General features: G+C 38.5%; 1 protein-coding gene across 1 annotated transcript; it reads right to left on the bottom strand.

Moving 5' to 3' along the window:
• Window positions 1-274: 274 nt before the first annotated feature.
• Window positions 275-27,175, bottom strand: Atic (5-aminoimidazole-4-carboxamide ribonucleotide formyltransferase/IMP cyclohydrolase). The gene is made up of 16 exons (XM_005331850.4): window positions 27,021-27,175; window positions 26,566-26,692; window positions 22,909-22,985; window positions 21,919-21,985; window positions 19,353-19,441; window positions 18,927-19,078; window positions 18,255-18,411; window positions 14,994-15,119; window positions 13,827-13,934; window positions 12,948-13,033; window positions 11,983-12,072; window positions 9,735-9,863; window positions 5,472-5,564; window positions 2,710-2,892; window positions 781-936; window positions 275-491 (listed from the first exon to the last, which is right to left on the bottom strand). Exons 1-16 carry the CDS (start codon window positions 27,166-27,168, stop codon window positions 372-374), a joined length of 1,908 nt encoding a protein of 635 aa, XP_005331907.3. The 5' UTR covers window positions 27,169-27,175; the 3' UTR covers window positions 275-371.
• Between the last annotated feature and the right edge of the window lie 40 nt (window positions 27,176-27,215).

Genomic DNA, 27,215 nt, shown 5'->3' with positions numbered 1-27,215 from the left:
TAAAAAATAAACATTAAAATAACAACAACAACAAAAAACCGTGCCTGAGAGGAACCCTCCAGGGAAGCTTGAGGAGCAAGGATGGTGTCATCTGCTCACATGCTCAGCCTCTGTGGCTCACTGGCAGATTTGTTTCATTCAGGGAACCCTGTGGATGAGCCAAGCTCCAACAGGTAGGGATGCTCCTGTGCTCTGCCCAAAAACCCCCATGCGTAAAGTGCACGTGTAAGAGTAGATTTAAGATAAATAAAACCCAACCATCTAAAACCATGGATCTAATCATTAAAATGTTTTATTTTCTAAAAAGGTATTTTCAAAGTTTCACACGATTATTCCCTTACACACGAGCACACCACTGAGGTGTGACACAATCAGTGATGGAAGAGTCGAAGATCCGTATGAGCCAAGAGGATTCCCAGTTCATCGCAAGCCTCAATCACAACCTTGTCAGCAGCAGAACCAGAAGGGGCTGCAATGTACGCCACACCACTCTGAAGGAAAAATTGGTATTGATTTTCAAAACCAGTTTATGCAAAAGACAAAATCCCCCTCCACAAAGCGTAAGCCAATGAAACCTCATTCATACAGGCCAAAGAACAGCATTTGGATGATCTACACATCAAATGGAGAAGTCCAATAATCCTCTAGGTAGTACTGGTTTATATGACATAGCCACAATTTTGATATGTAACTCCAAGAAATTTAAAAATCAGAAGCAGGACTTTGGAAATCATTTCTACATGATGCTCAATCCTATGCAAATGCACAATTCCTACTTACCCTTTTAGCTCTGTCAACATTATCCCTGAAAGGGAAGAAGGCATCGGAGCTGAGCGAAACCTCACTTAGTTTGTCCACCCACTCCTTCTTCTCTGCCTCAGTTAGTAACTCAGGGACTTCCTCGAACAGTGCCTGCCACTTCAGCAAATCTTCACCCTGGTGGGAGTGAGGACAAGTTAGTCCAACATCATCTTTAGGTCTAAGAAGAGCAAAGCAACAAGGCCAGAAACGCACTTGGGCGTTTTAATGACACAGCTAGACATATTTTAAGAAGTTCTTTGAAGTTTTTTAAAACATTTTCATTAAGGAAGAACAGTGATTCTAAGTTTACCAAATATAGACTATATCATTTTTACTTTCTAAATCAATTTATTCCAAATATTTGCTCTCAAATCTCTAAAGTTAAATCCACTACTTTTTATCCCTGTACTAAAGCAAACAGAAATGCATTCGCCAAAGGGTTTCCAAAGCAATCCTCTATCTCCAATCTAGGAAACAGATAATAGTCTAGCACTACATTTCCACACAATTTTAGACTCAGGTATAAAGTCAGATATAGACAAATCAAAACACCATTCACGTTGCTTAAATGTTTGTATAAACCCCAAATTCATTAGTCTCCAATACAGTGGTACTAAGAAGTGGGACCATTATGCCATGAAGGCAGTCATGAATTAGTACCTTGTGAAATGGCTTCAGGGGGCAAGTCCACCTCTTTCGTCTGTGAGGACACAGTATCTGTCCCACCACTGCCAGCGATGCACCAAAAGGTGTCATCACTGGAGCACAGATTAGCCCTCACAAGACACCAAGTCTGTCAGCAATTTAACCTTAGAATTCAACGCCCAGAACTACAAGAAGTAAGTTTCTATGGTATAAATTAGCCAGTCTGTGGTAACGTTGTAGCAGCACAGACAAGACAGTTATTCAAATTTTAAAGGGTACTTCCGTTTTGACTTTAGCATATTTTTATTCTTATTCATACATAAAGATTCTTCCAGGACTGTTAGTAGGTGTTTGCTGGGTAATAGCAAACTGAAAATTCCAAGTATCAAAGTGAAAAAGAAGAGTGTTTTAAGTACTTGGGGCACAGTGTGCCACCTCACTCTTCAATGACACTTGAATTGCTTCCTGGTCCTGGATGGACACTTTAGCATAGTCAATTCACCCATTCAAAAGAACACCTGGTTTTTGATTACCAGATCCATTTTCCATCCGATATTTTGTTAAGCACTTGCTGTGTCCAGAAACTCGGCTCAAATCCTTTCCTCTGGCAGGCTACCTGATGTTTGCAATTTAAAACCTCCCACATGCCTTCTTCAAAACAGAGGGCATTTAAAAGCAGGAAAGACAACAAAACTATATGGAGCTGTTAATGCTGCTTGTTAGAAAGGGGCTGGGACAAGAAGAAAGCCACTAGTTGCCTGCTATCAGGTAATTGTAATTATTGCTGGATACACACCTATCATGCAGGATGCCTCATGCTCAGCACCTTGAGATGGATAAAAACCAATCCTAGTCATGAAAAGCTTATAATCCACAGAGGAAGTACAATCATCCAGAGTTAAACCAGTGGTTATAACTTAAAAAAAAAAAAAAAAAAAAACCAGAAGCTCTGGGGTTTCAAAAAAGGATAAAAAACGATGAAGTGAACCAAGAACAGCACGCCTGCAATCCCAGCCCCTCTGGAAGCTGAGACAGAGGGACTTAGTGAGACCCTGTCTCAACATAAAAAACAAAAGGGACTGGGGTGAGGGGAGGGGGGATAAAACAGGTAAGGGGGGGGTGCAAAAAATTAGTAAAAAGCTTCAGTTGTAAACAATATAGAATTTCAAGAAAAATGTCCTCTCTCTTGTGATGAAATTGAAGTTGATTACACATAAAAGGGTAAACAACAGTCTGATCAGAACCCAATGACAAGCCTTTTACCTCGCCAATAGTGCCAGTCACATACTGATCGATGGCATTGGAGATTTCTGCTCTCTTCACGCCTGTTTTAAATTTCATTGAGAGCACCTGTGGATGGTGTCTAAGCCACCAATAGTTCGCTTTGTCCCCTGCCAGGCGTGTACAGTGTATCCGCGACTGCTGTCCTGCTCCGATGCCGACAACCTGGAAAGACAGACATTAAAATGAGCACCTAGTGAAACAAACCTTTCTTCTCAAAGGATTCAGCAGTGAAGCAATCATTCTGCATGGCCTTACTGGATTTTATCAGAATCTGAGTCCAAGACATCAAGAGCCACACTTTCCAAAATTGTTACCAGAGGTTGGCAATCTTAACCTCTGGCAACCACTAAAGGATCTTTTAGGTCACATGCTAAGTCATATTCTCTTGCTTATACCCTCCCCTGAATTTATGGGCCAAATAATTTAACAAATGTCAAGAGCCAAGCTGAAGACACTCTGAAAAGAAAGGGCTCCCCAAAGAGCTGAAGCTACAGCAAAATCAAGTTCATCCTCGATTTAGGAGAGACCTTAATGATAAACCAGTTCAATCTTGCATTCTGTGGTTTGGATGCAGGGAAGTTTATTTTAATAGTAAGAAATGTTCTCCTACTCAGGTAGGCTTGAACTGTGTTTCCTATTATGATTATCTAGCCCTAAGTAACAGATCTTTCCTACACAGAGGTTATGCCAATAGAAAGGTATTTTACAAAAGTCAAAGGGCATTATACATCTTAACTACTATTATAAGGGCATCTATGACATTATAAAAACTGTTACATTTACACTCCTGATAACTCGGATAATGTAACTAATATCATTAAAGATTCACATTCACAAATAGAGGCTGTGTCCTCACTGGCCTTGTTTTGGGAACAGCTTCTTAGCTCTTGCACCTCCTGGTGAGAGATTACTGGTTTCTGTCACCATCATGATATTCACTGACATGTTCTGGATGCTCCAACATTTATTATGTATTCATCTCTTTCAAGCATTCATGTGTTTTTGTTTCTCTCAGCAAAGCACCACCTCCCAGATAACTTTACAACCTGTCGCTTCCCAACCAGGCTTTCACCAGGGACCCCCTGACTACTCCAAAACATTCCTAAAAGGGAAACTCAGACAGCTTGCCCATGTTGCCCCCTCTCAGCCCCAAGCAGCCACAGTGGTCATGGTACTTCCCCTTGTAGCAGTAAAGGGTTCCCTAGCAAAAGGGGACTGTGGTAGTTGGGGGTTGAGGGGCAAAAGGACAGTCAGTTTCGGTAATGAATGATTGAGTCAGGAAAATGAGGGCTGATTCAGAAGGAAATAATACCTCCAGAGCACTTTCCCTTCCCCCAACCTGTGGACAAGGTTATCTGCCAATAGGGAACTGTTCCTCCCTTCAAGGAGATGTTAGTGAGCAGCCCCTAGAGGGCTTCATTCGGACCCTCAGATCACTCCACATTTTGGGTCATTTAGGCAGGATGGGAAGACAGGGCATGAGAACAAAGCAAATCTAAAATCTATAAAGGGCAGGACATCCCCACTCCCCTGGGCAGCAACTTGGTCCCCTCCTCTGTAGAGGAGTCTGTCTCTCTCTCTCTGTTCTATCCTTTAAAAATAAATAAATAAGAAACGTTCAACACAGATGCTCTTCAACTTATAGTGGGCTTTTATCCCAATAAACCCACAGGAAGCTGAAAAGATCTTAAGTCAAAAACGCAGAGGCTGAGGCAGAAGGATTCCAAGTTTGAGACCAGCCTCAGCAACTTAGCAAGACTGACTCTCAGAAATAAAAATTAAACAGAAACTGGGGGTATAAAGTGGTTAAGCAGCTCTGGGTTCATACTCCTATACCAAAACAACAACAACAACAAGAACAAAGAAAGCCACTAAGTACACCTACCCTACTGAAAACCATGGTGTAGCATGGCTACCTCACACACATTCAGAAGATTTACATTAGCTATAACGGGCAACATCATGTACCTGAAGCCTAGTCTATTCTGAAGTACTGAATGGTAATCTGGCATGCTTAACACCCTCATCAAGCCCCCAAATCCTAAATGCAACTGCTGAATGTCTGGGACCATCTGCATCTTGACTAGGGCAGTGGTCACACAATGGTACACCTTGGGAAAACTGGTCTAACTACATTTTAAAAGGATAGAGTTTTACTGTGTACAGACCACGCCCCAATAGACCTGAATTTAAAAGCATGGATGAACTCCTCTCTAGAAGTGTTTCTGTACAACAGATTTGGGGGAAGATATTATAAAAGGCTGAGGATGTTGCTCTGTGGCAGAGCGCTTGCCTTGTACATGTAAGACCCTGGGTTTCGTCCCCATTACTGCAAAAACAAACAAACAAAAAAAAGAAAATAGGAATGTGAAAATACCCAGAAAGCTGCAAAAATAGAGCCTGCAGGGTGCCCAGACAGTTCCTTCCTTCTTCTCCACTGGAAGTATTACAGTGGGGGAAGGGAAGTGAAGGAACCATATTTTCAACAGCTCACTGATCCAACCCATTCCAGGCAAGAAACACCACAACTAATTTTAGCACTTGGTTCCAAAACTCCTTCTTAATCATCATTAGTTTTAACAGTCTACACCAAGGCGCGGAGTAAATACTGACAAATCCAGAAGAAAAAAAACCTGGCAAGCCTTCCCTTTCAAGCTGTCCAGTACCAGAGGCAGATGGATATTTGAATATCATTTTGTAAAACAACTGTTCCCCTGAGGTGAATCTGATAGCCTGGTTACCTGCCCGTTCTTGGCATAGCACACGGAGTTAGACTGAGTGTACTTGACAGCAACGGTGGCCACGATGAGGTCTCTGAGGGCAGACTCCGGCACCTGAGACAAACACAGGATGGAAAAGTCACATCAGGCTTTTAAAACTTTTAACTTTAAGCTTCTTACGTGCCAGTTAAAGTAACAGACCTTTAATGTAGTTATGCCACTCAAATGGCAGAGTGAAATTAAATGTCCTGGCTATCCACTACCATGTTTTACTAAAAGGATCAACTATTTAACATATTCATGGCAGAACCTGGCACAAGCCCAAGGTGTCACAGATGTAAACTAATGCCATTTTGCGGCAACTCTGGATTAAGCTCATGTACATCATGTGAGATATGAAATACTGCACTCCCAAGCTGACAAATGATATCTTCTTGACAAGAATACCTTTCACTCTCTGGAGACATGGTAAAATTTATGTTGAGGAATATGGTTGAGATTAATTTTCACAGCTATTAAAGGCCTTTGTGGTGCAACAGCCAAAGCTGTTCCAGGAAAATCAAATAGGATCCTTTTCTGCTTTGCTGAGAATATGGTGAGCAGAACTATCCGCCCTAATGCAACAATATGTACCACAGTCAAAAATGCCACCATCTTTAGCAGAAAGAGTTAAAACGAACTGAAAAAAAGGACAGCAATCTACACTGGTAGGCTAAGTGGACACAAGATATGGCCGCAGCTTACTGAAATATTAGTGACTGAAAAATGGAGAGTTTGATTTCACCAAAGTCACAGATTCTCTTTTGTGAAAGACCATTAAGAAGATGAAAAGAAAAACTAAAAACTCGGAAAAAGTACCTGCAAACTATATAACTGGTTAAGAACTGTAAAATATTAAAAAATTTTTCAAAGCTCAGTAACAAAACAATAAGCCAATTTGATTAGAAAATGGGCAAATGATACAAAAGACATTTCGCCAAAAAGGTATACAGCTGGCAAATGAGCACATAAAAAATGTTTAATATCATGAGTTATCAGGAAATGTACATTAAACTTAAAGTCAGTGGTAAAAAGTGACACCAAAAGTTGGTAGAAGCTGAATCATTCATCTGTTGTGGGTAGGAAGGTGAAATGGTATAGTCACTCTGGGAAACGCTTGACCTGTTTTTAAAAACTAAACCTATAATTACCATGCCACAAAGCAATTAACCAACAAAATGAAAATGAAGTGTTCGGGAAACCCAGCACACGAACGTACAACGAATGAAAATTATACAAAGGGAAAACAGATTAGCAGTTGTCCAAGGTTAAGGAGGGGTTGGCGCAGCAGGAAAGTGAGTCTGGCTATAGAGGAGCAGGAGGGACCCTGGTGGTAATGACAATGTTCTGTATCTCAACTTTATGGCTATAGGTCTGGACTACATGTAGTTCTGCAAGAAGTTATCACTAGGGCAAAGGGGACAATGGGGACACAGGAACTCTTAAGTGTGGACCTACAATTTTGTTTTTAAATCTCAAAATTAAAAATTTGATTAAAAACATTTTTAGAATTTATGAAAGATTTATTATTCTAAGATTACTAATGTTATATGCCCTTTCTTATCTCTATCTGCTGTCTGAGTCATCAACTACAAATTTGATTCTTTAGGTTCCAGGAAAGATGAATAATGAGAGCCAGCCACGGAGGTGTCTACCTTCAAATATAATAACCCTGCTTTTCTGAGTTAGAGCCAGAAATATGAGGAAATGAGAAAAAGTGGTGAGAGTGAGGAAATCTAACAAACTGAAGCACTTCAAGAAAAATGGGAAAAGAGAAAATAATTCAAACATGTTCAATATTAATACACATTTGTTCCACTGTCCAGCTATTACAGGACTGAACCTGTTCCAGACCTAGTAATAAAAACTAATGATTTTGAAGCAGAAATGTTAACAAAATTTGTTGTAAAATAAGGGGGACAGAGGATGCAGAATATAAAGAAAAATAAAACTATCACTCTCATCCTTAAGTTTCCAAATTGCTACTAAGACTACTTAGGAAAAAGAAAAAAACATTGGCTAAGAAATTAAGATCATACCCTCCACCCTTGTAAAAAATACTCAGACACAAAACCTATCAAAAATTGCTGAATTATTAATCAGTCCAATACCTCTGGACCTATTAAAAAAACCCAAAACTTGAAAAAGTGACACTCTCAACAGGAACAACTGCCAACATTACTACCATGGAATCTAGGTCCATACCCACTCAATGTTTTAAAAAATACATTGGATTAGGATACAAGCACTTGCCTAGCATGCAGGACGCCCTGGGTTCCATCCCCAGCACTGCAAAATAAATAAATTTCTTCAAAAAAATTAACCAACCAGGTCAATAAAGTGATTCAAAGTTAAAAAAAGAAAAAAAGTGAGCCTCTAATGCTAATGCAAAATACTGTTTCTATATGGAAATTGCAGAACCTCACAGACCTGACAAAGAATGGACTCCCAAGGGCTCAAAGATATCCCTCTGTACAATGTCTACATGTTTCTTTGCATTGAAGCAATGCTAATAAAAAAAAAAAGGAAAAAATATACATTAAATCAGTAAAGAAAAACAAGAAAGATATCTTATTCACCCCATGCTTAATAGACAGAACTATCCTGATAAACACTTTAAAGCTTATTTTCAGTCATTCTAGGTACACCCTCAGGAATAAGAACTTCTTCTGCCTTAGTAAACCGCTTGCAAAAAGACCAATCCTTTTCCGGGAATGACAAAAAGATGACCCAGAGCTCAGACAACAGCAAATACTGACAGGCAAAGATTCTAGAGATTCGAGCAGGAAAAAATAAGCCTGACAACCTATGCTTTCCCCTCAAGGCACTTTCCAATAAGCTGGGCATAGATGCTGCCATCTTTACAGAGCTAAAGACACACTTAGAGTCCAGAGGAGAGGATTAATAATGGATGCCCATGGCTTCTACAGAGCAGAGCTGACCCATCAACAGACCAGTCCTCACAAACTGAAGCCCGCAATCCAAACAGCTCAACTCCTGATTGACACCTTTTACCTGCCTGCCAGAAGTATAAATTGGCCTTCTGGAGCAAAATGCCACCATCGAGACCCTCAAAATCTCTCTCCAGGTTTTCATACCAAACCAAACCAGAAAACAAAGCGGTGATACCTTTAAAGCTCTAGAAAATGCAGGCACTGTGGTACACACATACTTAGGATCCCAGTAACTCAGGAGGCTGAGGCACAAGGACCCCCAAGTTCTAAGCTTGCCTCAGCAACTTAGTGAGACCTTTTCTCAAAGTAAAAAGATAATATAAAAAGGCCTGGAAATCTAACTCAGTGGCAAATCACCCCTACGTTCAATCCTTAGTAACACAAAAATAAATAAAGTAAGCAAATCACTGGAAAAAAACAGTACAATTTTAGATATCACATAATTGTGACATTAGGTCACAAAATATCCTTCCAAATTGAAAGCCCAATAAAGATTTTTAGTGTCCGGGGGGTATAGTTCTGGGTTCAATTCCTATCACCAAAAAAAGAAAAAGTTATTTCATGGGTTGTGGCTCAGTGGTAGAGTGCTCACCTAGTATGCATGAGGCACTGGGTTTGATCCTCAGCACCACATAAAAATCAAATAAAGATATTGTGTCCACCTAAAACTAAAAATTTAATATTTTTTTAAAAAGTTATTTCAGAAAATAAATAATAGTTCATCCACTTTCCTAATGTGTACGCTGGGGATTTTTTTTTTTTTTTTTTGGTGGGTGCTGAGTACTGGAGATTGAACTCGGGCAATTCCACTGAGCTACATCCCTAGTCCTCACTAAGTTAATGATGTTGTCTTTGAACTTGGGATCCTCCCACCTCAGCCTCCCAAGTTGCTAGAATTACAGGTGCATGTCACTGAGCATGCTCACTTGAGCACATTTTTAAACTGAACCTAATGTCACAATTATGTGATATTTACAAGAGATGACAGACATTGCCCCTAGTGCCCTGAGATTAAATGAGATAAAATACATAAGCCTCCCCAAATCACCATTATCCTAATACATTCCTCCTACAAGGAGTCAAGCAGTACAAGTACAAAAACTGTCTACACAATGACACTGAGAACAGCACTGAGAACAAGCACTGAGAAGCAACCTAAATATCCATCGCAGTACAAAGATTATATCCATTTGCATACAGTTGCAGATATGGCCCTTAATGTTAATTTATAAATGCTCAAAACAGACCTACTAAAGTTACTAGCATTCAGTTGAGATATTTTCAAACTTACCTCTTTATTCTTGGTAACAACATTGCTAAATAATGACTTGTCGATGACACCATTATTTCTCTTCTGGCTTAAACGAAGACCAAAGAGAGTTCGAACTTCATTCTCATCTGGTTTGTAAGACTGGTCCATCTAAGACACAAATTTAAAAAGTTAAAAGTATTACATACACATCTTTAAATTTTTGCATTTCATTTGTGTTTAAAAGATTTCATCCTACATAAAATTACATTCATTTTCCTAATGCAAACATGAGATTGTTTTAATATAGATATAATACAACACCCAGGCATCAATATTTTGCTCCAAAATGTTTAGGTATTAAGTTACAACTTATATACAACATATGAAAAGCAATTATTCCAAAATGGAAGGGAGACGAGTAGAATAGAGAAAGGGTACAGGGAGAGGGAAAAGGAGAGAGAAAAAGGGAAAGGGGGAAAGGAGAGGTACTAGGGAACAAAACTGACCAAATTATATTGTTATATCATGTGCACATACAAATGTTAATGAAATCATTATTTTGTATAACTGTAGAGCACCAATTAAAAAAGTGTGGGGAATGTATAAATAAGAAAAAAAATTAAAATAAAACCAATTATTCCAGGAAGCGTGTGTTCTCAGTTACATTAACTACTGTAGCAAAAATATTACATTCTAAGCCAGGCACGGTGGCACATGCCTGTAATCCCAATGGCTCAGGAGGCTGAGGCACAACCAACTCAGTCAGACCTTATATCTGAATAAAATACAAAATAGGGCTGGGGATGTGGCTCAGTGGTCGAGTGAGTACCCTTGAGTTAAATCCCAGGTAACCAAGAAAAAAAAAAATTACATTCTAGTTTTTCTTTCTTTCTAAAAATCTATTACAAAATACCTAGCTAACATTGGAATTAGAAGTTAAATTGGAGAAAATAGAACTGGCATTCTGTGCCTTTGCTGTGTGGAAGGGAACTTGTCATTTACTGTGATCTTCTCTCAAATTTTGAACCCTTTGTAAAGGGAGTTGAGCATCCTTGAACTTTGGTATCTGATTCCTGAAACCAATCCCCCTAAGATACTCAGGAACAACAAATTGTACACTTAGCAACTTCCAGCATATAAAGTTGGGATTCTACAGATTTTCTAATAAGACCTTGTGGGAAATTGTATTATGAGTTTTTACTTTCATAGGCTGATCATACTGATACAGAAGAATTCATAAAAATCAGTAAGGAAAGACCTCAAGAACCTCATAGAAAAACAGATATAGAAAATGAATAGTTCATTCAAAAAAAAAAAAGTAAAAATACTCTTAAATATGAAGATGGTCGCTCCAAACATAATGAGAAATTAAAACTGCAATGAGATGCTACATTCACCTATCTGTGAAGATGAAAAAGTCAAAAACATACAGTGTTGTCAATATACTGAGAAAAGAGGCACTCTTACAATGCCCATTAGCACATTAAATTGGTTATACAGCCAAGTGTGATGGCACGCCTGTAATCCCAACAGCTCAAAAGGCTGAGGCAGGAGGATTGCAAGTTCAAATCCAGCCTCAGCAACTTAGCAAAGCTTTAAGGACTGTAGTGAGATTATCTCAAAATAAAAAACAAAAAGGGCTGCAGATATGGCTTAGTGGTAAGCACCCCTGGGTTCAATCAAAAAAATAAACATATGAATTGGTTGTGTGACCTCCAAGAGGGGTAGGATCTATCGGAATCATCAATATATACAACCTGTGATTCAGTCCTATTTCAGCTTCTAGGACTTTTTCAAGTAATTCACTGAAGAGGTGTGTGCAGAGGTGACTGGTGACTGGCTAGTAAGTTAAGATGTACAGAATGGGAAAAACTCCTAACTCAGAAGCAGGGTACACCTGTCTCAGTAAGAAAACAAAAAAAGAAATGCAAGTGCTATTGTTTGATGAATACGTTTATGCTATTTCAAGAAAGATAAGCAAGAAAGTTACTTCTAAAAAAGGAAATACAGTAGCAAAAAAGGATGAGGAGATTTTCTCATGCAACAACACACCCTTTGTACAGGAAACCATGTCAAATTCTAAAAAAAAAAAAAAAAAATCATGAATAGAAAGAAAGTTACATCCTTACCCTAAACCCCCAAATTAATAAAAAACTGCAGAATTAAGGATAAAGATGTTACAGTGGAGAGGGATAAAGTCAGGTGTCTGCATAAAGGAAAGATTAAACAAGGGGAAAGAGAAACACAAAATAAGAACATATAAATGTTTCCAATTAATTTCACTAACCTGGAGAACACAGTAGTTTCCATTTTTCTTTTTACAAAGTATTTTCAAGGCTTCTTCTTCGTATCCTGGGGCAACAATACCATCAGACACCTAGAAGCACATTAAATGTTAGTTTCTGTATTTTAAAAAAATGACTGAAAAATCTAGCAAAAATTATTTGTCTTAAATATTATAGAATTTTCAGGTTTCTACCAACAGATGATTCTTTAAAACTTTATTTTATTAGAATACATAGAATTATTTTCTACAACTGACCCTATCTCCTTGCTTTTATTGTAATTTTGTTGTTGTCGTTGGCTCGTTTTCTTCAGTGTTAACTAAGTACATGAGGGTTTGCTCTACTACGTGTACCACAGGAAGAAAACCCAATTCTTACTATTCTTTTCACAAGGTGATGTTCTGCACCAGGTGCAGCAGGTTCTAGCCCAGGCTCTGTCAAGACCTGGTTCAAGAGCATCAGGTGAAGCCTGCTCTTCCACAGCAAGACAAACAGATCAGATGCAACCAGAGATATAACTTTTTCCTTTTCTGTTTCCCCAACACCAATGGCAACATCTCCTTTATGGAATGTTTGTTAGGTATTCAAAGCAATTTATATTTTTTTCCCATTATGGTCTCTTTCAGGATCTACAAAGGTATTTCATTAGCAACCAAGATGGCCCAGCTCTTCAGAAACAACAACTTTGGCAATAATACTCACTAGGGAGCTTAAAAGAATTACATAAAGAAAAACTACCAAAACAGTCAGATATCCATTTAAAACATCAATTTACTACATCTCAAAATTAGCAAAATAAGCATTCATGTACTACATAAAATATACGAACATTCTACATGATAAACTTCGCTAATTTATAGCAGGTACAAATATAAGTACTATATAGGTTATAGCTTCAAAAAACACTATGAATAAATAATTCTTTACTCAATTACACACAGATCAAAATACATGAATGTCCACTTACTTCTCGGGAGATAATTTTCGCAGTTGGGACATCACAAACATCAGATAATGCAACAAAATCACCAAAAGAAGACATCCTATCAGCCCCTGTAAATAAAAATTAAAATAAGGTATTCACTCATACTCTCACAGAAAATGATATTTCAAAAATGCCTATGTGATCATATAAAAATCCGTTTTTCTTAAGTTAACCTTATTGTTTACATAAGACAAATAACAGATCCATCAATGTCATTTAACTGAAGCAATCAGCAAGCTTTCATCAATTTTACATTCTAGAATGGCATTGAACAATTTTTTTCTGTGAAGGGCCAGACAGTAAACATTCTTTAAGCTTTGCATTTAGTGGTCTCTATTGCAACTACTCAAATCTGCAGCTGGAGTTCAAAATCAGCCACTAAAAATACACAAAAATGTATGTGGCCAGGATCTAATCAAACTTATTATAAATATAGGAAACAGGCTGGATTCAGTCTGAAGGTCATAGTTTCTTGACTCTGCTATAGATGATAAACTACAATAGGTTTCTCAATAATCTTCTATACAATTATAATAAAATCCATGTTAATAAACTCAAGAATTAGATATTCTGAAGTATCTAAAACAATATAATTTTACAGTTAAATATTTAGTTTTATCGTATAATAATCAAAATGCATTTAATGTCAAATTATATGTATAAAATTTCATTTATTACATTAAAATCTAACATAATTTTATGAACAAATTTGTTCCAAGGTACTCATACTCATTCTTAAGTATTAATAAAAACAAATATAACTTGAAATTTTACACTGAAACAACGACATCACTATTTTATTCTGTTTAGGATAAAATATTGCTTTTTCTCCCCCCAAAATAAAAATCCTATTAGTCTCACCTCTTGCTCTTGCATATGCAGTTGATATGGGTGTAAGGGTTTTATACATGTCATAGACCATGCAGACTTTGGCCTCATCTTCACTGAGTGGAATTCCAACCGCAGCTCCTATAGCGAAAATCACAAAATAATCAATAAACTTAAAGCCTCAAGTTGCTAGTAGTCAACTCCTAAATCAAGACTTTTTTAAACGTCTAGTCTATGCAGCACATTTTTTACCACCTGTGCCAAATAAAATTCTACTTATCCACAAAATTAAACACCAAAAACAGAGTTGCTGGGGGAGCCAAGGCAGCAGGAGGGTAGGGTTGGGGTTTTAATCTCCTCTCTAGCCTCTGCAAACAGAGCCACTGAAACTTGAAAGCATCCAGTGTGTAGGAAGCTGGGTTACTTCCTTATTGACTCTTTCTGTTTTGCTTGGTAACACACACCAATTATTTCTTCCCTGCTCCTATTGCTTTATATGTTGCACTGTCAGCAAAGCTGGTGATATGTGTGTGCATCCATATGTATATTCTTAATTCTATAACATATATATATATGTGTGTGTGTGTGTGTGTGTGTGTATATATATATATATTGTATATGAATGAATTAGGGTTTAAATTCAGAAGCAAGAAGGTATCTCATACAATGGCTATAAAAAGTTGTAGTAGTGCAGGCCTGTAATCCCAGCAATTTGTGAGACTAAGGCAGGAGGATTGCAAGTTCCAGGACAGCTTTAGCATCTTAGTGAGACCCTGTCTCAAAATAACATTTAAGCAAAAGGGTTGGGGATGTAGCCCAATGGTAGAGTGTCCCTGGGTTCAATCCCCAGTATTGGGGCTGGGGGGCGGGGGGAGCTACAGATGGAGTGTCATAAGAACAACTCCTTCATGTTTTATTAAGATTCATTTTAAACATGGAAAAACATTTGATTGATAAAATCATGTTTACACAGCAAAAAAGGCCTGATTTTCCTATCTCATAATACTATCAAATAATTATATGTGTTATCATATTTTATGATATTATTATATTGAAACTATTATCACTAGACTCACTGAAACCTTCACAGAACACCTAGATGCACATTAGAGCGGGTCGAGTATACAAAAGCATATAAAAGGATTTTAAAAGAAACACATGGTGAGCAGCTCCAGAGCATTCAGGAACACAGTGCTTTACCTGCTGGGCTAACGTGTTTGAAGGAGGCTGCAGCTGGAATGTCTAAAGCTTCTCTGAGTTCCTTCACCAGCTGCCATGCATTCAAAGCATCACACAGGTTTATGAATCCAGGCGCTCCGTTGAGAACTGTATACAAACACACATACACTTTACAGTCCTTAAAAAATAAAACTTACCAAGTCTACACAAATGTTTCAAGTAAAGTACAATAAAGAGCAAAGAGACACTAACATATAGGAACTTGACAAAGAAAAACAAAGCAGCTGAGCCTGAGCTCTACACCGGTGCTAGGCACACACACTGCTGGAGGGCCAGATCCAGACTAGTCATCAATCAACAATAGAGTTTCAGGTAGGAGGAATAGGGACAAGACTAGAAATCAGTCAGAGATCCATGTAAATTCAGAATTGAGATAATCGTTGTAATTATAGATAAAGAGTACATATTGAAAATTTTACAATTTGTCAATTGAAAAAATTATACTACAAGCTAAAGCAAGAGGTGCAGGTGGGAGGAAAGGAGAAAGAAAGAAGAAATTCTTTTGCAGCAGAAGCAGCAGATGGCCTAAAGCTAAATCGCAGTTAGGAAGAGCCTGCAACTTCATAGTCTAGCATTAACTATTTTCCTACCTTTGGCATGAGCTGGTATCTCTCATGAATAAACATAAGATGTGCATATAAGCAAACAGTGAGCCAGCACTAACTAAAAACAAAGCTGCATGATTTCATTTCCCTCATGTTATCTTGAATAGTAGAGACTTTTTTGAAAAAAGTAAAAACCTTGCACAAAATGTTTGCTAACTGCCTACCACATTAGTGGCTGCTCAGGCACTTGGGATACATCAGTGAATAAAGGACCCCTTCTTACCTGTCCCCCATATCATTGTCTTCAGTAAGCTTATGAGGGAGGCAAACAAACTAAGCAATGAAAGGAAACAAGCTCTTAAGCCATGAAAAGACGTGGATGAACTTAAATGCCCATGGCTGAGGGTGGTATTGGGGTTTAAAGCCAAGGGTCCTCCACCACTGAGTTACACCCTCAGCACTTTGAATTTTGAGACTGAGTCTTGGTAAGTTGCCAAGGCTGGCCTTGAAGTTGACATCCTCCTGCCTCAGCCTCCTGAGTAGCTGACATTACAGGTGTGTACCACCTGTATTTTATCTCAGATACTTCCTCCCTGTAATGTATAGTCCTCATTTGGGTTCTGAGGCAAAAAATATCTTTATGTACTTTCAGTTCTCGTACTTTCCATTATCAAAAGCATTTTCACTAGTACGATATAAAAGTCTTGATTTGTTGTTCCCTTATTTTAGTGTGTGGGGGTATGAATGTTGCTTTTTTTTTTTTCTTCTTATGTTTTATGGTAAATATGGCAGAGGTGGCTCTGGGCAAATAAACAATGATTTACTGTAAGACACTCATTGAATTTCTCCCAAACATACGCTTATTTTCACAACAGAGGGGGCATTTTGCTTTATCATATGGTTTGAATGTTTTTGACAGTGATTTAATTACAGGGTTTATGCTTGTTTGTGTAGTCTGGAAACAAAACTGAAGCAAGAGTAAAGATGGAATTGTGTGTATGATTGTAATGACTAGTTTCTTACGACTAGAAATGAGACGATTTCTATTTACTTAGCTATTTACTAGATTCAGAACTTCTCTGGAGAACTTTCTGTCTGACCAATTATTAGTGTCTTTAAATATTTGATATTAGAAGGGTAACTGGTACTCAACTCTTGAGATGTTTCAGAAACCAATTATTCTCTCACTCGTGACACAGCTACTTTGTCTATGAAGCAAGGGAGATGAGGAGCTATACACAGGGTGCCTCACTTTATTATGAATCACTGTATGCCTTGTGAAATATTTTACTTTTACAATTCATTATTGTCTAGTTTGTTTCTTTTATGTCACTCACCTAAGTTCAAAGAGTACTATATATATAAATGTATACTGTTTATATATATTAATATATGTAAACATACAAATACATACATATAGAATAAATATACATGAATATATAAATGTATTCATATTTATTATATATTTATAATATATAAAATACATATTTATATTTACTATATATACTTATTGTATATGTAAGTATATATATGTACATATCTTTTGGGGGAGGGAGGCTGGGGAGACTTTTTAAGTATTTTTTAGGGAGCGGGGTGAGGGTGCTGCAGAGGAAATAGATCTGGACAGGTGCTTGAAGAGGGAAGACTGAAAAGGGTTTCAAGCAGGTGAGGATGATATCATCTGCTGCACATTTTTAAGATTCTCTGTTGTAAAAACAAGAAGGCCAAGAGAGAAAGCAGAGATCAGTTAAGGCAGTCGTGTCTGTTAGGGGGTGACTGGGGACAGGAGTATTGTTAGACACAAAATGTACCTGAGATAGAATAAAAACAGATAGTGAAAGAATGTGAAGGGTAAGGAAAAGAGCATTTTAAGTTATCCTGGTCCCCTCCACCTCTCCCCAAGCTGTTGAGACCAACAAAGAAAGCTGACAGGAAGGCCTGCTTCTTCCCACCAGCAAAGATGCCAGCCTGTGGGCTCTGGGCGTGCCCTTGTATTGTGAGCAAGGCTGCTCTTGCTCTATCAGTGCTTGGTCTCCGAAGCTGCCACACCTATAATTCTCTCTGCCTGTTCTCTACTCTCCCCAATCAAGGACTTGTTCCAACAGCCCACATCAGGAACAAACACTGAAAATCCTCTTTTCACTCTAGAAACCAATGGAAATCCTAATTTGTTTGAAAAATTATGTATCATTATTTCCGAACCTCAAATTTGTGTTCTGGCCCACTTCAAATGGATTCTAAAGCTATCATTCCAAGGAAACTGCTCCTTGAATCACTCCCCAAAAGTCCTTCCTCTATTCTAAAGCATTCCACCTCATCAAAATGTGTAGGTTTTCCTCTACTGGTCCCTCCACTGCTTTGCCACCAAGTGGAGAAGCACCGCAAGGCTTGGTCTTGATCCTCCCCTGTGAAACCCAGGCATCCCATCCTAACCAACATCTTTACAAATATCCATCCACATGGGAAGGACATTCTAATCTGCATCTCCAAATTGACCTCTTTGCCACCCAGATTTCTTCAACATTTCACAAGTCCAACTGGTATCCCAATTTTGGATAGTTGCAAGAGGTATTATGTAATTTATCTTATTTTCTAAATGTGACTCATATCAGGTACAATGCAGAGAAAGCCACACAAGTATCCAGACACAGCACAGTCACACAACACTAGGCTTTACCTGTGATGGGAAGCCGGGGCTTCAGTGTGTAGAGCTGGGCAGGAGTCTGATGAGGGTTCATTCCATACCTCAAGGGCAACTGAGACACTCCTTTACTGTACTGCTTCCTGAAGTAATCTGAAATTGCTTCATCATATTGTGCTGTGTGAGTAAATGCCTACAAAAGGTGTAAGCTTTGTGAGACACTAGCAGCAGGGATAAGAGAGTTTTACACACACAGCAAACTGCATACCTGGTTCCTGTGCATGAGACAAACACGACACAAACAACGAATAACTCTACAAATGATCCCTTCCTGTTGTCTTTCATTCTTTTTGGTAGGTTCTATTTTTAACAAAAGAATAGCAGTTCCAAACAAAGCCTTGTTAGGTGATATATCTAAGCAAGAACTGAATACATTTGGTTTGGCAAACACTGCACTCGATAAACATCACTTTTGGGGGGGTATCAGAGACTGAACCAAGGGGTCTTAACCACTGAGTCACATCCTTAGCCCTGTTTATTTTCCATTTTGAGACAGGGTCTCACTAAGTTGCTTAGGGCCTCATTAAATTATTGAGGCTACCCTGGAACTTGCGATCAATCCTCCTGATTTTAGCCTCCCCAAGTCACTGGGATCACAGGCTTGCAACACCATGCCTGGCTCAGATGTAACTTTAGTGCATCACCCACCTTCAAGGCCAACTGGCGTCTCGTCTCCAAGGAGGTGTCCTTACTATCGGAGCTCTGCATCTCTGTGGATACTGCCACATAGTCCTCTGGTTCACACACAACTGTCACTCGGGCATGATTTTTGGCTGCAGCCCTCAGTAAGGTCACTCCACCTTTCAAGAACAACAACAAAAAAATATCTTTATAGTCACTGTACACAAAGTTCTCTTTAATTCTTGACTTAAAAAGGAAAACAAATAAGGAAAAAAATACCTAAATAAAACTCCATACCATAAATAGATAATAAAACAGATAAGTTATAATTATCCCAGAAGATAATCTTGGAGAAGTAACTATCTTTGTTTCATTAATAATGAAAAGAAAATCTCATTAGAATTCAAATAATCCCCTCCTCAGTCAGTCCCCAAAATGATTTCTCTAACTTACCAATATCAATTTGTTCAACAGCCTCCTCAACAGTTACATCTGGAGAAGCCACTGTCTTCACAAAGGGATACAGATTACAGGCAACAACTCTGAAAAGGAGAGAAGCGAGCGTCATCGAAGACTCAGCTTATGTGGTTTACAGCTTGTCTAGGAAGAAGTCAGTACTAGAAACATGATCAAAACCAAAAAAGATCCAAATTACAAACTGTGAGCCTGACATTCAGAGTTCTGAAAAGTTGTGCTAAAAGGTCTACTTGTCCTAGAACTTTGGAGTACAAATGGTGTAGTCAGCTGGAGTTCTGATCTGGTCACACACACTGGTCCCTCCAAGGACCGGTGTCCTGCTTGGGTAACCTCATCAGGCCATCAGAAACTTAAAACACTTCAACAGAAATGGAAAACATCCTCATTTTAGACTGTGATCACTTTTATTAGGATGTTCAAATTTAGATTCATTTACCAATGGGCTGTGCACGGTGATGAAAAACAATAGAACATTCTAAAGGTGAAATACTTGTTTTGCCTTCAGAGCAGTCACAAAAATCATGTTAACAGAAAGGCCAAAAGAATAACTTAAAATGCAGAGATAATTTAAAAATGACTAAGGAAGTAGACTTCCACTTTCTGGACTTCAAATTCCTGTGGGCAGGCTCCTGAGCCAAACATGTTTAAGTAGTGAAAATGATCAAAAACTCTGGGAAAATAGGAGATTGAACCCCCCCCCCAGTTCATTCTATTAAGTCTATTCCCTGATACCAAACCAGATAAACATGTCCCAAGAAAACTACATACCACTACCTCTTATGTATGTTGACACAAAAAAATCCTAACAAACTGAATCCACAAAAATAGAAAAAAATTATACATCATGGCAAGTTGAGTTTAGTCAAAAAAAAAAAAAAGAGTTAAGGGCTGGTGCTGTAGCTCAGGGGTAGAGCGCTTGCCTTACACTGTGAGGTACTGGGTTTGATCTTCAGCATCACATAAAAATAAATAAAGATATTGTGTCCAGCTACAACTAAAAAATATTCTTAAAACAGAAAAAACAGTCAATGTAATGCTAACAGAATAAAAAACAAAAAAATATCTGATCATCTCAATAGATGCACAAAAAAGCACCTGACAAGCCAGGAGCAGTGGCGCATACCTGTAATCCCAGCAGCTCAGGAGGCTGAGGCAGGAGAATTTAGAGTTCAAAGCCAATCTCAACAACTTAGCCAGAACTGTCTCAAAATAAAAAAGTGACAAAGGATGTGGCTCATTGGTTAAGTGCTCCTGAGCTTGAGCCCCAATACTTAAAAAAAAAGTGAAGTTATCTCCACAAACAGATGCCATGATGTTTTATATATTCAGAAAATCCCAAGGAACTCACAAGAAAACCTACTAGCACCAATTAAAAAAAAATGCATGGAGGTTGCAGGATATATGATTAATAGACAAAAAGCAACTGTATACATTAGCAAGGACCAATCAGAAGCTGAAATTCAGAAAACAAACCTACTTACAATAGCATCAAAAAGAATAAAAATATTTAAGAATAAATTTAACAAAAATATAAGACTTGTATACTGAAAAGTACAAAATAATGATGGAACAAAGTGAAGAAAAACTGAAATGAATGAAAAGACATCTCATGTTCATGGGTTGGAAGACTTAATACTGCTGAAATGGCAACATTTCCCAAATCACCCATTGATTTAACACAATCCCATTACAACTACCTTTTTTTGTAGAAATGGACAAGTGTTCCTAAAAACTATGTGGAAATGCAAGTGTCCCTGAATGGGCAATCATTTTTTTCTTTCTAGAACTGGGGATTGAATCTGCAAGTGCTCTGAGCTGTATCTTTAGCCTGGTTTTATTATTTATTTATTTTTTGAGACAGGAACTGGCTAAATTGCCCAGGCTGGAGTGGAACTTGCAATCCTCTTCCCTTAGCATCTTGAGTCTCTGGGATTACAGGCGTGGGCCACTACACCGAGCCCAAAATAATCTTGAATAAGAAAAATAAAGTTGGAAGACTCAGCTGCTGATTTCAAAACACAAGACAGAGCTACAGTAGTGAAGTAGTGTTGGCATAATGGAACATAGAGACAAGCTGACCAAACCCACTCAATGACGATTTAAAAAATCTATTCAACAAATGATGCAGGACATCTCGACAGTCACATGCAAAAGAATAAAGCTGAACCCCTACCTCACACCTATATATAAAAATTAATTTGAAATGAATAAAAGACCTAAGTTTATACCTAAACTAAAAACCATGTAAAGAAAATATACAGGGGCTGAAATGTGAAAAGTCAAAGGTTGAGTGAAGTCACAGGTTGTGTCTCTCATATGTGGAAGGTAAAGAGGAAAAAGAAAAAGAAAGGTGAGGGGATCTCAGGAAAACTGAAGAGATAATAGTAGAGGAAAGGAACCAGGGGAAGAGAGGAGGGGAGAGAAAGATGGACTCTGCAAGGGCTTACAGTGAAGGGAAATAAAGTGGGTGAAGAACATCAGGTTGGGCATATTCTTTGTCTTTGTTCCTTGATGTGTTAAAAGTTCAACTTCGGATTTTTACCTTATGAGATTAAAATCAAGTCTGGCCATGTCAGCATTATCTTCTGGGATATTGCGAGCCAGGATTCCTAATTTAACAAAGTTAAAGAAAGATTAAGTTCAGAAAACAAGAAGGTACTTATTTTAATGTAGTCCCATCAATCAAGTTAAATCCTTTAATGCTCTTAATTATATGAATACAAAATGCAGTTTAAGAGTTATTGAGCAAAAAATAATAGTGAGTATATTTTAAAATCTCTTGGATCAGTACCTAATATACTGTTCTTGAGTAACAAACTGTAAAAACTGTAAAACAAATTTTTACACCAATTGTGTCAAATCCATCACAGTTCAGGTGTTCCCTAAGTCAATGTCTTTTCTGATGATCATTAGCCTTCTAGGTTTTGTTTGCCCAATTTTACTGCAACTGACAAGGTAGCAATATATTATTTATTACCATTTTGGTTTATTTGCATTTAACTGTGTCAGGCAAATGAATAAAGCACTCCAAAAAATATCCTTTAAAAATCAGGTATCTTGGGGGCTAGGGTTGTGGCTCAGTGGTACAGCATTTGCCTATTATGTGTGAAGCACTGGGTTCTATCCTCAATACCCCATAAGAATAAATAAAGATCCATCTACAACTAAAAAAATATTTTTTAAAAAAATCAGGTATCTTCTGATTTTAAAAGTCTATACTTTATACTATAAAAACTAAATATTTTCAGAAACTCCAATAGGAAATACAACACTCTAAATTAGTAGTTATTAAGACAAGAGTAAGAGCAAGCAAAAGTAAACAATCTGAATTAATCATGTAATAAGGTAAGGCAGACTTTAAACAGGTTCTAATGCAGTGTGAAGTTTGACAGCTGATGTGACAAAACCAATATAACTTAACAAGCAGTAATTTTTTTTAAGCTTATGACTTGCTTTCTTTCTCCTTTGTTCTATAAAGTTTTAAAATATTCTTGTAAACCATTGATTGTTTTAAACTGAAAATATCACTTACCCGCATGGACTGCAGGATGCAAGGTTTTCACACGCCCCCCTAACATTTCAGGAAATCCAGTTATCTCAGAGACATCTCTGGAACAGATAAACAGAATATTAGGACTATTTCTGAACTGTCAATAATCTAAACAGCTCCCATCAAGTCTATCGTTTTCATTTCAAGAGATTTTTTTTTCACAGCCTGAATTGAACAAAAAAATTATTCCAGTGTCCTAAGTTTCTCACAATATTCGACTTCTTATTTTTTCGTACCAAGGATTGATTCCAGAGGTGCTAAACCACTGAGCTATATTCTTAGTCCTCCCCGAATTTTTTAAACTTTTTAGACAGGGTCTCACTAATCTACTTAGGGTTTTGCTAAATTGCTGAGGCTGGCTTTGAACCTCTGATTCTCCTGCCTCAACCTCTGGAGTCACTGGGATTCCAGGAGTGCACCACCATGGCCAGGTACATTTCATTTCTTACATAAAATTCTATTAACTTTCCAAACAAATGTTATTCTATTTTCTAACTGAAGTATGTTTGGGGAAAACCAGTATTCTAAAGCACTAATTTTAGATTTTTTTCAGGAATTCAGAAATTGAATCATAAACCATGCTAATTAAATATTAAGAAATAGATTCAACCTGAGAAGCAATTTGGCAGTACCTAATAAGAAGCATTAAAAATATTCTTATCTCAGAAATTAACCAAGTAGAAATAAGAATTAAGTTTTATGATTAAAAAAGCATAAAAGTGGCTTATCAAACAAGTGGAAAAAGAAGCCTGTTCTGCAAAGTGAGGTAAGCCTGACATGGCAAGACATGCCCCAAATCCCAGCTACTCTGGAAACTGATACAAGAGGATCGCAAAGTCAAGGCCAGCCTCAGCAACTTATAGAGGTTCTCAGCAACTTAGTGAGACCCTGTCTCAAAAAAATTAAAATACAATAGGACTGGAGATGAAGCTCAGGAATAGTGTACCTCTGGGTTCAACTCCTCATACCATAAAAAAGGGGGGAAAAGAAGCAGTGTGGGTGTTATACACAACGTCATTAAATACTATGTAAATGTTAAAACTACATAGAAAAATGATAACAGGGATCACAAAATATAAAGGGCAATTTTAAAATATTAACCCACATCAGTTAAGCTGACCTCCAGAAAGCTACACACATAAAAATTCTCTGGCAAAATTATAAATTGTAATGATGTGGGAAAATGCCCATAATATATATAAGCAAGGGGAAAAAAAGGAAGAAGCAAAATTGTATCTTCTGTGTAAGCTATGAAGTAAAGTAAAAGCTTATAAAAACACTGGAAGAAAGACATTAACATGTTGAGAATTATAAGCCTTTTTACTATCTTCTTTACAGATTTCCACACTTTAAAAAATTTTCTGCAATCAACATATATGGCATTTATAGGAAGAAAATAATAAAATTTTAGAACAGCAAATTCTGAAAATAGGATACAGATTCCTGAGTACACTACACAAGAATAAATTTAGTAAATAAAATTCAGTTCTTCCAACTAAAGATTATCACTTAAAACAGAGATAGCAGATTTATGCCTAGAAATAAACATGTGGGGTTAAAAAGCTCGTTATTCCTTTGTACTCAAGAATTTGTCTGTAACACATGTAGTCTTCAGAAACAATTCTCTATTTACTATTGTATACTCTGAAACCTCACCAGTTGACCACACAAGACAACAGTTACCTTTCTGGGAAAGATCTTGGCCTCTTTGCATGCTACATAAACACTCTACCACTGACTTACACACCCAACCCCCCTACAGATTTCTTTGTAACTCAGTTTTCTTACTTGCCTAATAGGGACAATATTACCTATACCAAAAATGTTACTGGGAGGACTATATGAGTTAATAATATACATAAAACAGCCCTCAGGTAGGGCATGGTGGCACATCCCTGTAATCCCAGTGGCCTGCAGGCACAGGAAGGAGGACTACAAATTCAAAGCCAGCCTCAGCAATTTAGAGAGGTTCTCAGCAACTAAGTGAGACTCTAGAGCTCAAAATAAAAAATAAAAAGGGTTGGGGATGTGGCTGGGTAGTTAAGCACCCCTGGGTTCAATCCCTGGTACCAAAAAAACAAATAACAAAAAAACACCCCTCTCACTTGTCTTACTCCATTCAATGAAGTTTATTGTTCTGGGCTCTATGTAAACCATTCATGGAGAACATTCTCACCCTTTAATAGGATGGATACATATCTATCTTCTCAATTAAAAAAAAAAAAAAAGAAAAGCTATCATCATAATGGGGTTATGTGAGGAGTAGGCAGAGACAGAAATAAAAATAACACTGGAAAGTTGATAACTATTTAAACTCGGTAGCACACACATAGAGGTTATTATTACTTTACACATTACACTCATTATGGAATATTTCCATAATATAAGATTTGAAGGAGAAAAAGGTGGGGGCAGATGAGAAGTGACCCCAATTCAGCCCAATGGAAAGAAGACATATGGACTCCATAGTCTCATCCTGCTGCTCTTCAGAAGAATCGACCTGCCAGCTTTCTGTGAATCTCACAGACCTCACATAAGAGAGGAAATGCTTATAAAAACACTGAAAGGAATACATCAACATGTTGAGAATCAGAAGCCACTTTTACTACCTCAGTGATAAGATGTAAAAAGGATTTGAGAAACTCCACGGTGCAGAGGTACACATCTGTAATTCCAGTTACTTGGGAAGCTGAGGCAGGATGATTCCAAGTTTGAGGCCAGCCTGGGAAACCTTAGTGAGACTCTGTCTCAAAATTTTTTTGTAGAAAGTGTGTGTGGTGGGGTAGGAGGCCGTAGGGAGCTGGGAAAGTAGCTCAGTGGTAGAACACCCTTGGTTCAATTCCCAGTACTGGAAAAGGACACAATAATTTTGAGAGAAAGCATTTATTTAATAAAGCTTTCTCTTGGCATCTGAACTTGTACATCTAGGGAGGCTCTGCTCATGCACCACAGAATTACATGAAGAAAAAAGTGGACATGACATGGTCTGGAGGGCCAGAAGTGAACTTTCCACACAGCAACAAAGGCAGTTTTCATCCTTTTTCTAAAATCTCCCTCAGAGGTTGATATGGCCTTCCTCTGAACTCTCACTACAGTTTATGATATCTGTCCTTTTCACTTTCTGCCTTTCAGTGGCCTTCCCTCCTCTCCAGCCATAATGCAAGCTCCTTGAGGTCTGGAATAGGCTCCTGCTGTATCTCCTGGACATCTCCTTCCACTGGTAATAAATGAGCCAATGAATGACTTGTTCTTTCTTTCATTTCATTAGGGGAGGTGCCAAGGAGAAGTAAATGTGATTCTTCAAAATGTAAACAGCTTTATTAAACAGTTAATCACGTGAACCGAGGGAATTATAACTTTTGAGTTCATCGTGCATGATAGATGACCCACCTCAATTAATCTGGGGTTCTGAAATCAGGGCTACCTGGGTTCCAATCATACACCTTACTTGACTCTAGATCTGTTAAGTTACTAAACTTGTGAGGCTCTTTTTCCTCTTTCATGAAGTGGGTGAGGAGTGCACCAACCTTGCAGCGCTACTCAGGATGAGGAGTTTTATTCATGGTTCCTGGATTACATTCATTTCTGGATGGATCACTTTCTGCCTGGACTTACCTTAAAAACTAAATTGTGCCTTACCTGACTGCCAGGCCAGCATCTCTGAGAGCTTTTGCAGTTCCTCCGGAAGCGACCAGATTCAAACCAAGAGACGTTAGGTTTCTGGCAAATTCCACAAGGCCAGTCTTGTCAGAGACACTGAACAAGGCTGAAAGAGAAGGCATTTTTTGCTCACTCCTTGCAGTACGTTACACTGCTTCTCCAAGGCCTGGGGGAGGGAACTCACGCGTGACAAGGCCAGCGTCTGGGCCTACGACAGGCAGGCCCTGCCCCGAAGCCACCCGGGTCGCAAGCTGGCGAGCCCGGGGAAGGCGACGCTGCGCGGGGACAGGCGGGCTCTGGGCACCGATCGCAGCCCACAGAGGGGTCCGCAGCCCAGCCCAGCCCGGCCCGCGGTGGCCGCCCTGCCACAGCCATGGAGGGACCCCGAGCTGCGGAGCAAGCTCGCAGATGGCGCGGCTCCGCGAGGGCCTCACCGAGGTGGCCAGGAGCCATGGCTGCAGCGCCTAGTCCGGGGGAGCGCGGCGGCTGCGGGGACACCACGTGCGGAGGGGGAGGCGCGGCCGGGACGGTCCGGTGCAGGAAGCGGGAGGGCGGGACGGACACGGTCCTGTCACATGACATAAGCCCCGCCCGGGTCCCGCCCAACCTCGGAAGTGCAATTGGAGCCT

The sequence above is a fragment of the Ictidomys tridecemlineatus genome, chromosome 7 (assembly GCF_052094955.1).
Source record: "Ictidomys tridecemlineatus isolate mIctTri1 chromosome 7, mIctTri1.hap1, whole genome shotgun sequence".
NCBI lineage: Eukaryota > Metazoa > Chordata > Mammalia > Rodentia > Sciuridae > Ictidomys > Ictidomys tridecemlineatus.
Note: the sequence above shows the minus strand (reverse complement) of the source record. Positions and strands in the feature narration are given on the sequence as shown.

Coding starts and splice junctions, on each gene's coding strand:
- Atic (XM_005331850.4), bottom strand. CDS start 27,168: ATGTCATGTGACAGGACCGTGTCCGTCCCGCCCTCCCGCTTCCTGCAC. Junction 22,986..26,565: donor GATGCTGGCCTGGCAGTCAG/GTAAGGCACAAT, acceptor TATCTGTTCCAG/AGATGTCTCTGAGATAACTG. Junction 15,120..18,254: donor GCCCCGGCTTCCCATCACAG/GTAAAGCCTAGT, acceptor GTTTGTATACAG/TTCTCAACGGAGCGCCTGGA.